The sequence below is a fragment of the Globicephala melas genome, chromosome 4 (genome assembly GCF_963455315.2).
Source record: "Globicephala melas chromosome 4, mGloMel1.2, whole genome shotgun sequence".
NCBI classification, from domain to species: Eukaryota; Metazoa; Chordata; class Mammalia; order Artiodactyla; family Delphinidae; genus Globicephala; species Globicephala melas.
The window spans coordinates 133961229-133974465 of NC_083317.1; the positions used below are offsets into that span (position 1 = coordinate 133961229).

Genomic DNA, 13237 nt, shown 5'->3' on the forward strand with positions numbered 1-13237 from the left:
GGTTTTTACCATGTGCTGGGCATGGAGCTGAGAGCATGTCACAGGCCTTAGCTAATTTGCTTTATTCTTGTTTCATGGTAAAGGAAACTGAGACCTAGACAGATTGTTGCCAGGGTCTTCCCTGATAGGGCCAGCTTTTTTACTCTAAAACTCGTGTTTGATACCATTAGGCTATGACATATCTCCCCAGTTTGGCTGACAGCTCTGAGCACTTTTTTTCTGGTTCATGAGGGCCAGGGAAACAACTTACTTCAGAGCATTCACAGTCTTACACATGTTAGTAGTGATGCTGTTTAACTCATGTAGAAGCGGAGGTCCCTCATCCAGTGTGAGTTTCCAGCTCATCTTCGCTATGACAAAGAAGACAAGAGAGGATGGACAAAGCCCTCGGCTTCTCTGCTTTTCACCACCACAGCCCAGCTCTGGCAAACTGATGGAAGGTGGCCACATACACCCAAGGCTTCTCCCAGAGGCCGGCCAGGCTCACTGGAGGGTCAGCCTCACCAACGCACATGTCATCCAAGAGCAGTCTTCTGCAGGCTAATGCAAACTGATACCGTGATCTCCAAGGTCAGCTACGGTGTCCTCTACACTTGACCCAAGTGTGCCAAGGTCCAGGGAAGGAATGGGCTGAGACTCAGGCAGGTTCTCTGAAGCTGAGTCATCAAATTCCTTGCAGAAGGTAATGAACAATTCATGAGAAGCTGATCAGAGGAAACAGCATTACCACAAATGAAACAATATTCTTGTTTAGAAGATGACTTAGAAACAAAAGCCCACCTAATCCTTTCCCTTAAACATGATAACATTTTCAAATCTCAAGAGGGCAGCTTGGAATGAGAGGAACAGCTCTGAATTAACTCGGCAGGTGACCTTGGGCAAATCATATAACCTCCCTTGGCCTGAGTGTCAGGGTCATGGTGAGGGTGAGGCGGGCAGGATGTCCAGCCCTACTCAGCTTCCTCATCTCAAGACTAGAGGTGTTGGCTTCAATAATGTCTTTTAAAGCTCTCCTCCAGCTTTAAAAGCTCTGTGATTCTATGAATTTCAATTTCCTTAAAGAAAGAGATCTAAGAGGTGACATGAAAGAGTCTCCACTTCAAAAAAATAAAAGTTAAACTTCTCAAATGTTTCAATAGGCATGTCAACTAATCACTCTGTGTGTGTGTGTGTGTGTGTGCGCGCGTGCGTGTGCGTGTGCGTGTGTGTGTGTGTGTACTTGCCACCCAGAGCTAATGCTGAATTGACCTGTTTTCCTGGGTAAATGGCTTTCATGGAGAACTATTCCAAGAGCATCTTCATATCAAAAGGAGAAAGTTCAAACTAATCTTAAATGAATAAGTAAAACATAGCTGTGCTACACCGTGATGTGGCATCTGTGGAAATACAGTCATAAAATACTTTTAAGAAGTCCATTTTTTGTACTGTATAATAATTGTTGCAGGAGGTGAAACTGGCTCCAAATTTCAAAGGGTCACTGATAGTGCAAAAAGCAGAGACTGCACGAAATGTGCCTCTGTGTGCACTTCAGAAATTATTTGACAACAAGTATTTAGACTCTCAGTTGACTTTGATTTTCTGAGGTTCTCTTTGAAGAGAACAGAATTGTTATAATTGCTTCTCTTAGAAGGAGCAAGACTTGATCTGCTCTTTGATCCCCAGGACTGTTTCACATTTGGAGGCCTGATCTGCCACACAATTTTCACAGAAACCATCACACCTGCATACACCCCAGGATAAAAGAAAGACTGGGCTTAGTGTGTGCATCGTGGTATCTAGTTGTTTTAAGCTACCATCCTTTAAAGAAATGGTGCCAACATGATTCCACAGTCAACTACGCTTCAAGATTTCAAAGCCCAAATTCAGTGGAGCAGAAAATGCCTTCCAGTGTAAAAGGCCCCATCAGTCAGGTTCTGAAAAACAAAGCAAGCCACTCTCCTAAACGCCTCAAAGAATTGTTAAAACATTTAAGAGGTGACACAGCCAGCCTGTCTCTCCCCTAACTGTGTTTCTATCTCCTACAACTGCTTTTGAAATATAATGAGGTTTGCTCCAGCCAGCCAGACAGAAGGAAGAGGACTAAAGAACAGAGCCCCAGCGAGAGGATGAAGAAATTCAACCACAAATGTGCATCTGGGCAGACGGGAATGTGTGCCTCTTCCTTCTTTCCTTCTTAATCATGTTTTTCTTTAGCCTCTTGCATCCAATTAATCCAGCTTATTTCTCACATTGTATTTCATCTTTTTCAGCTCACTGATGCATTTCCATGAGATGTCTAGACCCTTCAGTCCATCTGCAAAATATCAGCTCCCCCTCCTTGGTTCTCTGAATATATTACGCCTGCCTCACTCCTGTGCCTGTGAATGTGATCAGACTGGTCTCCTCTCTGCCTGGCCTCCTCTCTCCAACCTCCTCTAGGGGTAACAAGAAAGCCTTCCCTCAGGTTGCCCCTCCTTTTCTTCAATTCTCATTAAATGCTCTTTTTTCCTAAAGAGATTATAGGAAGGTCCGCTCATCATGGCTTTTCCAGATCCTCTTTCATCTGAAGCTGCTTTCAAGAAACCCAATTTCTGTCCATTACTAATAAGTGTGTGGTCCTGGCCCAGCAGCATAGGAATCACCAGGGAGTTTGTTAGAAATGCAGCATCCCAGGACCCACCCCAGACCAGCCAAATCAGAATCTACATTTCAACAAGACCAAGAGGTGATTCAGGTACATTTTGAAGTTTGAGAAGCATTGCTAGAAAACATAAGAATTTGGAGAAGGGCTAGTAGACTGAGGTCAAAGACAGTTCTCCTGAAGAGGCGGTGACATTTGAAAGAGAGAAAGTGGGATGCTACTGATGGGTCAGAGGGAAATGGCTGATGTAACTGCACAAAGGAGGGCGAGAGACCTGTGATGCTGAACAACGCTGCGCACTGGGCAGAATCAGCCCAGGGAGGGTCTTCTCTTCAAGAGCCAGGGGCTGCCTGGAGCACTTCCTGCCTACATCAATATGCAACTTAGGAAACTTGCTTCTGGAAAGCTCAGAACCAAAGATGTTGGTGATACTGAATCTTACATGACCAAAGAATGAACCACCATCTCTGGTCAAGACAGCGGCAGGCACCTCCCTCCTGCCTTTGCTCCTTGCTGATGGACGGGGGTGGAATTGGGAGAAACTAGGCAGACACTGTGGAGGTTATGAGTTCGGACTTCATAAAATCTCTGTGAAATCCTCAATTTCCTCATTTGAACTGGGCCAAGATCTGGACTCCCATGTTCTGTAGGATAATATAGAGCTAATAAAACCTTAAGTGACTTTAGGATCCCCCAAGGGCCCTAATTTATAGAAGGGACAAGACCTCATACAGTGTTGTTGCTTCACGCTAATAGTAATCATATTGGAAATGAAAAAGAACACAGAAATGATTACTTTTAAGGCCAATGAAGAAAAGCAAAGAAGTTAAGGAAGTTATCAGACATTAAAATGTAAGATCGTACTTGAAACTACATTTTTATTTGCCATATGCTAACTTTAAGAATAAAGTTATTTAGGCTTTATAAAACAAAATATTATCACATCTGTACTTCTCAATTTCCAATCTCTGGGGGTAAAATCCCTTAGAAGCAGGGGACCCTGAGCATTCCAGAAAAATGTCCTGGTTTTATCATCTGATTAAACAAGTATTTTACATATATTAACAAATGCAGAATTCTTATCATCATGCCAGACTCTTGTTGGGGATGTGCGGGAATCTGCAGTCTCAATCCTGAGGGGAAGATGACCTACCTCCACAAGTCATCACTTCAGGGCCTCGAAAGTATCTGGGGAGCTGAAGGAGGGTGTTCAGTGTTTGCAGGGGGCTTGGTGGTGTCAAGACCCTTCCCCGAGTAGGGGTCTGACACTGCTGCCCCTCAGCTGGCAACTTCTCCACCCTAAGGTTCTGTGATCAGGAACCATCCCACCCCTACACCTCTGAGGCCAGCCTCCCTGGGAGTAAGAGATGGTGGAGAACAGGGGTTGGGATGGAGCAGCGTCAGCACCCACATACTGTCTGCTAAAGGGCCTGATGGACAGAGACTCCTAAGGTCAATGTAGGCTGGGCCCCCATCTGCTCCAACTTTGGGTTTTCAGAACTCTAAAGCACTCCCAACCACTAAGTAATTGAGAAAAGTGGATCACCAATCAGAGGGAGGCAGAAAACAATGTTCCCACGCTCTGCCTTGTCTGCGAGTGAGCTCTGCCCAGGGCTCCGGCACACCCCAGGGTGCAGAGCCCTGTGATTACTGAGCTACAGTAGAATGAGCATCCCCAGACCTCAGGGATCATCCCCACAGCCTCAGGGGCTTGGTTCTTCCTGCTAAAGGAAAGAATCTCCCTCAGATACAGGGATGACCAATGAACAAATAACCAGAATTTGAGACAATAAAGTTTTCCATAAAAAGGACTCCTTCCCAAATTGTTTTTACCAAAGAGCTAGGAGGTTGGTGTTGATGTCTATTATCCAAATACAACCCTGAAGAAAAACTACCTTAAGTATCAAAGTCCACACCAAGGTCATTGAAGATATTTTTAACCATTAGGGGATGGTATTCAGAGACTTGGGATGCAGAGGACATGAATTTGGGGTGCATTTCATGTGAGTCTGCAACCCTGTTATTGGATATGTATGATAATTCTCCAAAGTTTGAAAGGGGTTATTAACACAACGCACGATGATATGGTTGGGAGACAGAAAATAAAGAGGGAAAGAACGAAAAATAAGACAGAAAAAGAACAGTGGACTAAAGAAGTAAAGCAACAATAGCACGGCTGAAATTCAAAATTAGATAGACACACATTTGTTCTGCAGAGTCATACTTTTAACTCTTCAGTTGTTCATTCAATGCAGATTAAGTCATCCTTACACAGCAGGCACTTGGTACAGCTGCTTTGAATTAGTGCCATCACTAATTGTTGGCCTACGTTCTAAAACAAATCCCAGTCCAGCCTGGAATTGGGCAGAGTTGGTCTGGACGCTTTTTTTCCCTACCTTGTCCCTTTTACTACCCAACTGGCCCCATGAATCTGAAGAATCTGAGGCAAGAAAAGGTCTTTTGTAAAATTTAAAACAGAAGCGCACTCACGTGGAGCACATCCACAGTCAGCTGCTGCAAGTTCCGAGATCTCAGTTCTTGCATTTGTTTGTTGTTTTCTTCATATTTTTCTTCCAAAATCTTTCTGCATAAAGTGAACATAGAAAAAGAGCTGCAATTTGCTAAAACCACATCTACGTTACACAAGTGTGATCCCTGTTTCAAAAGGCAGACTGGGGTGTAGGGCAGCCAGGCCCGTGGTCTCTCCCTCATCACGTGAGTGCGGTGCAGCCCCACTCGATTTTCCTTTAAAGCACGCAGGATGCTGGCTCTTTGTTCACCCTCAAGAACCCAGAACTCAGGGGAAGAGGGTGGTGCCATTCCTGTGTGCTCTCGGCCTGTGCTGACAAAGGACAGGAGTGTGTCTCTGATGCTCAGGAGAGAGCCCAACACATATGAATAACTGGGTAACAAACCCATAGATGTGGAAAACAGACCTGCATTTCAAAGAATTTATGGAAAAGAATATGAGAGCCACTGTGAAGGGGAATTTTTCTCAGACATTTTCTGTTTCCTCTACAATAGAAGAGTTGAATTTAATAGACCTGCTATTAAACTGGAGGAAAGATTTGAGTTCTTGTGATTACTTGTATGCTAATTTATACTTAGATTTCTTGAAAAATCACTGAATATCCCTGTAGTCAAATTTTCGTGTCTATAACGTGGGTACATTATAACCCTCATGACAATGGAGTCATTTTCTACCTAAAACACATGACCTTTCTCAAATCCTAGAAACAATAATCAAAACCACTCCAATGCAATTCATTCATAAAATCAAGAACAAACTTATTTAAAAATCATTGCCTTTAATAACAAAAATATTAAATGCCATGAGGTAGATCTATGACTTTTTTGCATATTAAAAATAGTTTTAATTTGAAAAATAAATTGTAATGTGCAAGTTGTTAAATTGCCTTTTTAATCTGTTCCTGTCAGAGATTTAATTTTCCTTTCACCCTCAGCCAATGACATGAACCATGGTACCCTGGAAATATCGCCATTCCTGAGGTGTTAGAAATAGATCTGGGACTGTGAGTTGATGCAACAGTCCAAACAACTTTCTTGACTATATTTCTTCAGCAAAATCCACACTTAGTGGTGTACTGGTTTGCACATGTCTTCCAACTGAACACTGAATGATATCACATTGGACAGATTTGAGTTTCAGGTCTTTTTTTGTCCCTCTAATTCTTTGTTGGGGCTTCTAAGCCACCAAAAAATTGGCAGAGGAAGAAAGAAGAAGAAAAATTAGGCAATTGGGTCACATACCAGCTGAAAAAGCAGTCTTTGAGAAATTGGGAGTTTTGGGCTCTTTGGAACCCCCTTTTCATGTGTAAACTCTAAACACTTGTGATCTCTCACACCAGCAGCATGCCCAGAGCAGCCTGTGAAGGGCTTTACCTGACAAAACAGAGTTGTTTCCAGGCTCCTTCCTAAAGCCAGCAATTTCCTGCAGCCAGGGCTCTGGGCAGAGGGGTTTAGCAAACACCTGGGGAGTGTGGACAGAATAGTGAGGCCACCTTATCACCCCCTCACGGTGCTGTGTACAGAAGGTGTCAAAAACAAAGAGGCTTCGTCTGGAGGCTGACCTTATATTTTCATTCCTAATAACCTCCCTGATATTCAATCCTTCTTTTCACACAAGACTGAAAGCCTGCTATTAATAGTGCCCGGCATCCAATAACCATCTATGGCTCAATAACCATCTTTTGAGGGAATGAGTGAATGAATAAATGAATAAACTGATAAATATGTGCATTTTCTTGTTGTGGTTTTTGCTTTTCTTCAGCAAGTTCCTCTAGAGCCCTGGGAAGCAGCCCAGGGCCCAGGGCACTAAGGGAAGTTCACTTACTTTAGCTTCCTGGCCTCCTCATCAGCTGCCTGGACCTTCCTCAGCCGCATCCTCTCTCGGTGTCATTTTCTATACCTCAGACAGCGCCCGCAGGGTCTGGATTTTTTCTGCCTATAGATAATAAAGATTCCCATGTGCAACCCATCCCAAACATGCTCAGAAAAATTAAACAAGTATTTTACAGAAGTATCATTACACTACTGAGAAGGGAAAAGCATCTCAAGACATGCCAAGTGAAAACTAATAAACTCTGGGTAGGTAATTAGCCAAGAAGGACTGTGGTTAATTGGCAATATTTTTTAAACTAGATTTTTGTTTAAAAGCAAATTATGTACTTTGCAAATTTCTGTTCATTTCATTGCCTATGACTGCTTTTCATAGTGCAAGACAAATTAGGATCTTGGCCATTAAGGAGTAAATAGACTGGCAGACTAATTCAACCATGTGGATAAGACACAATTTTGGAATTAGGCAGGGTTTGAATCCCATCTCTACCACTCATTAGCTCTGTAGCCTTGGGCAAGTTACTGAATTTCTCTGAACCCCAGTTTTCTCATCCATAAAGAATGGGCTATCCTGAGTATTATATGAGATAATGTATGTACAGTGCCTGACATATAAAAGTATCCCAAAATGGTAGTATTATAATAGCTAAAAGTTATTGAATATGCCTTATCTTCTAGGCTTCATACAGTAGGTATTTTTATGGCAGCATGGCATAGTGATTAATTGCACAGTTAAGAACATTCTCTAGGTTCAAATCCTAGCTCCCAGGCTACATGCTGTATGCCTTTGGACAAGTTACTTGACCTCTCTATGATTGTTTAAATAATAATAATAATAGTACCTACTTTGTAGGGTTGTTGTGAGGTTAAATGAGTTAATTCATGCAAAGAGCTTATAACAGAGCAAAGCATATGGTCATTACCCCTGAAAATGTTAGCCAATATTATTCGAGAGCTTCTTTCTTCAGTTAAAGAAATGTGCTTACATTAACCATGTATTGAAAGGTGTGCAACCACATTCTCAATGGCATTTGCTTCTGTGCCTGGCTTGGTTAGGGCCCAATAGCGGAATGCCTTTTGCACTCAACTCCCTCCTTAAGAAACACTATGAGGGGGGGACAGGGAGGGAGGATAAAAATCCCCAAGCACAAGTAAAACAATTTTGTGATAAAAATCAACTTGTATGTAATCCACTGATAAATATTATAAACATGTATGTGGTAGATATGGGTGTATGTTTACACTTGTGTGAATACTTAAAGGAATAGCCTTAACTAGTCACCAAAATGGGGATCATCTCAGTGTGGCGAGATTTCAGTTGCTTTTTAACTATTTCTTTCATCTTTGGTATTGTCTGAATATTTTACATTAAAAATAGTATTGTTTCTTTAAGCAGAAATAAAGCTATTTTCATCTTTATATTTAGTGTACATAGGAGGGGACAATATGAAAAGTCTGGGGTATATTCATATACTTAGATTGAATAATTGTCAAAATACATATATTTGTTAAATAAAAAACATTCAAGTTTTAAAATGTGTAAGATGACCCCACTTACATTAAAATATATGTACACAGGAAAAAAAAAAAAAAAAAAAGAAACACTATGAGGGCTTCCCTGGTGGCACAGTGGTTGAGAGTCCACCTGCCGATGCAGGGGACACGGGTTCATGCCCCGGTCCTGGAAGATCCCACATGCCACGGCGCAGCTGGGCCCGTGAGCCATGGCCGCTGAGCCTGTACATCCGGAGCCTGCACTCCGCAACGGGAGAGGCCACAACAGTGAGAGGCCCGCGTACCACAAAAAAAAATAAATAAATAAAAGAAAGAAACACTATGAGGAAACTGTAATGAGCTCTGTAGGCAGTTCTCATCCCTCTGGAATACAGTTCAGACCAGAGCCTCCAGGGGCCATGCAGTTTTCAGGAATACACATGCTTTATTTTGTAAAACCAGATAGAGCCCCTCAAAACAGTCATAGATCTTGAAAATAACAGTGACGATTTGAAATCAATATCTCATAATGTGAAAGATCATCCGAAGAACTGGATTCAAGCACACTATAATTGTAAGCACAGTCAGGCAAACTGTTTCAAAACTGCAGTGCAAAATGATAGCTAAAGTTAGTCCAGTATTTTAAAAATAAGATACCTACTACTCTCACATATCTTGTTAATAAAATAAAATGAGAAGTTCCAGGCATTCCTGAAAAAAATAGGTAGTAACCCAAGAAAACTAGGTTATAGGGGCATGCCTAAAGATGTATCTCCTGAGTTGCAGGGTATTTTAACTGGAGATCATGCATTAAACAAAGACTGAATAACTTTGATGGACCAGTTCCCTCAGTTTGAATGTGGGGATGGAAAACAAACACGGCACAGTTGAGAAACCACTGGACTGGGGGTTAGAGAAGCATATTTGTGTAATTTGGCCTTGAAGATCAAGCTGATGAGGGCTACCATTCTCACTTCACTGCCCTGCACAGCTCTGGGAGGGACTGTCATTCTCACTGGAACAAAATTAAATAACATTTCTTCAGCAAAATTATAGATTTGGTCTTATCAGTGGTGCCCCCTGGAGTTGTGCAGTACACAGCCTGCACAGCTGTACGTGGCTGTTCTGACATAACCTAGTATTCTGGGCTCTTGTAAGTTATGGCATAGAAAGTTTGAATAGGTAGGAGAGACAAATGAGATCAGGAAAAAATTATGGCTCTTTGTGAAACACATTCTCTAGTTCTTATGTATATCTCAAGAAAGTAAATTTTGGCTTATTTTCAATTGTCCCAGGACTCTACAGTGTCAGCTTTTCAACAGATACTCTGCCAGTTCCTGTTAAACAACCAACGTGTGAAAGCCATTTATGCTTAATCTGAATGTTCATTAGCATAAATATCACTAAACGTTTGAGAGATGAATTTCTCTATATACTTACAATGCAACTGCAGAGCTACCCTGCAGATCTGTAAGCTGTGCAGAGGTTTAAACTTTTATGATTTCAATTTACTACCACCTGGGGCGAAGGACTTTGGCATGTCAAGTTACTGAAGCTCCTTAATTTCTTGGCAAGACTTAAGTGAATTCTAGGATACTCCATGCTGTCAGCTTAGCACTAATATTTTTTAAGACAAATGCATTTAACATTTACACTCAGTGGGCTTTTTAAAAACAAAACAATTACTTACACAGCATTAATTATATAAGCTGCCTCCTTCTGACGATTCAAATTCTTGTCTTCCAGGTCATTTCCGAATATTGGCACATCAGGTGCTGAAAAAAAGAACAGCCGTAACATACCTTAAAGACTCTTCAGGGATGAAGAGGCATAAAATGACCAGTAACCTTTTCTGATGTGTAGTACTACTGACCCGTGTCTGAGGCTTGAAATCAAACCCACTGGTAACTATTTTTCCTTCTGTAACAGGTCTAAAACATTACACAGCAGCTCCTGTGGGGTCAGGCTCCTGTCCATCTTTCCAACTTCATATTGCTCTGCTTGCTCTCTTGCTCCCGGTCACCCAGCCACAGGCAGGCCTTCCCTCAGCTCCAAGAACACACAGTTCTCTCCCACCTCAGGGACTGTAGTGGACGATGTCTCTGCTCCCAGTGAAACCGAACAGGACCCTGTGAGGCTCCTGGGCACAAAAGCCTTTCTGTGTCCCCTATTTGTAGGGAATAGGCTTCAGCCTCCATGACTTTCCCTGAGTTCCAAAGGGCAGGTTCAAACAGTTGCTAATCAATGAAGGGAGGGAATGCAGAGAGAAGGGAGGAGCAGTTAAGAAACAATAGTGCAGCCTTGGGACAGGGTCCTGGTTCTGCCTCAAGGGATACACATAACAATACCTTTGAGTTCTTCTGAACTAAAACCCCCAACAAATGGAAGATGTTAACTACTTGATGAAGCATTCTTCATTCTAGAGAGAAAGTCAGAGTTTGATAACCTGGAGAACCACAGAAGCTCATCAGGAGACCACCTGAGGCCGGATTAAAGGAGTGCAGGCCCTGTATACACCCTGATCCTTAACAGCAATCCTGTCCTTGAACCACTGCTATAAAACTCCTCACCAAATCCCCCTGAGTTGGAACACACAGCTTTGAGGGCATGGGTCTTCTGTGTCCCCCTTTACCTGACAAAGCAATAAGCTATTCTTTTCTACTTCACCCAAAACTTTGTCTCCAAGATTTGATTCATCACTCGTGCACAGAGGCTGAGTTTCAGCATCACCAAGTCCAGGACTAGGGTGAGACAAGCAAGGCACTCACCTCAGGTACAAATTTAAGGGGCATAAAAAACTCAGTAACCAAGATAAATAATATTTTAATGCAGTATTATAAAAAAATCAACATTAATGACAAAAAGCCTTGGAGAATACAATAGCAAAAGTTTAAAAAGCGACAAGACCCGGTCCTGAACTTGCACCATTCTACCTCAGTTTCTAACCGAGCTGAACTTAGGTCTGCTCACCAGCAAAGCCAATTTAATGATACCAGGCTGTGGTGAAGGAAAGTACAGCGTTTATTACAGGGCACCAAGCAAGGAGAATGGGTAGCTAATGTTCAAAAGACCAGAACTCCCTGATAGCTTTCAGGGAAGTGTCTTTAAAAGCAACATTTGGGGTGAGTGTTGCAGCTCATGGACTTTCTTCAGATTGGTTGGTGCTGAGGTAACAAGGTGGTGTTTTGGGAATCTTAATCATTAATCTCTGGTTCCAACCAGTCTGGGGTCTACATGCTGGTTGTCATCATATAGTCACCACCTGGGTAGGGGTCCTAGTTTCTGCAGAACAACTCAAACATATGAATTAGATTATTATATATATCCCTTGGGGAGGAACTAGCATTCTGTTTTATCACTGAACTGTTGTTTAGGCTATCATTACTTTTCTTGCTTGACTGCTTTTCTTCTGTTTCTACATTCCCTCAATTCTCTAAGTAGTAACTACCTGAGTCTGTTTCTTGGAACTCAGGAAAGTCTTAGGAGACTAAAGCCTTTTTCTACAAACAGTGAACACTGTTTCAAGAAACAGTGGACATGGAGGGACTTTTATACCTGAGACGGCCCTGCAAGGTCCTGCTTGGTTTTAGCTCCACTTTCAACCTAGCCCCATTGGATCCTGTCCTTGAACGTTTGATATTTTGTTACTATGGACTTCTTTTTAGCATTACTTTTGATTTTTTTAAAAAACACTACATTGCAACATTATTTATCTGGATTACTGAGTTTTTGGTGTCCTCTTTAATTTTGCACCAGGGAAAATGCCTCATTTGTCTCACCCTAGTCCCAGGGGATCTATTGGATGCCTTTTGACTTTTTTGTTTGTTTTTTTGCTCACACACCCTTCATTGTGTTTTTGATCCCAACAACCAGCCTCTTTTCAGAAGTCTGCCCTCAGGCAAGTGGAGAGCTATACTCAGGGAGAGCTGAAAGCACCAGGGAGCTCCCACCACTTCCTCCTTTTGTCCTGCTTATCCCACATCTTTAGTGCTTCCCCCTCCAGGGGACATCACCTAAGTCAGAGTTTTGTACGAGCCACTCCCTGTGATCACAACACTCTCCCTCAGGCTCTTTGTAGGGCACGCTGCTTCTCACAATCTCACTGATGTCACAATGTCACCTGCTCCTTCTCTGACCACCAAAGTCCTTCCCTTCCCTTATTTCACAGCATGCTATATTTCTTCCTAGTTCTTCTGATAGTTTACAATTATTTTATTTACTTGCTTACATTTTCTTGGTTACTGGGTCCTCTTACTAGCAGCCAAGCTTCAAAAAGACAGGAGCCATATCTGTTCCTATCATTTTGGCACCCCCCAGTGTCAGTGCAGTGCCAGATCTCAACTAATGACTGCACATCAAGTCAGCATCCCTGTTTCCTGTGCCTGAGAACTGGACACTGATGAAAAGGTGTGCCCATTTGTGAAGGTGAATGACTGCTCTGTGGGTCCACTTAAAACTATTCATAAAAATTAAAGGAAATCTGCCCAAGGGATTTGTATTGTAAAAGCCTATGAAGTCTAAAAACAAGGAAACAAACAAACAAAAAAACATCCTGAGAGGACACCATTTGCTTTTTGCTTACCATTAAAGGCAGATTCTCTGCATCGAAATTTTTAATCTACAGGAAAGCAAAATAAACTCAACTAACCAATAAAAAGTATTAGTAGGATACAAAATAAGGAATGGAATAATAAAGGTCCAATGAAACCCCCAGATTTTGTATCATTAGTAGTACATTCTTGCACTAGCAGGGATACATGTACA

General features: G+C 42.1%; 1 protein-coding gene across 1 annotated transcript in view; it reads right to left on the minus strand.

The window, feature by feature from the left end:
• Positions 1–246: 246 nt before the first annotated feature.
• NEK11 (NIMA related kinase 11) overlaps positions 247–13237 on the minus strand; it is a 107780-nt gene continuing 94789 nt past the window's right edge. Inside the window, 8 exon segments of the mRNA XM_070045380.1 lie at positions 247–350; positions 558–704; positions 2426–2479; positions 5107–5204; positions 6975–7031; positions 7033–7085; positions 10166–10218; positions 10221–10248. Coding sequence (XP_069901481.1) covers positions 247–350; positions 558–704; positions 2426–2479; positions 5107–5204; positions 6975–7031; positions 7033–7085; positions 10166–10218; positions 10221–10248 — 594 coding nt within the window.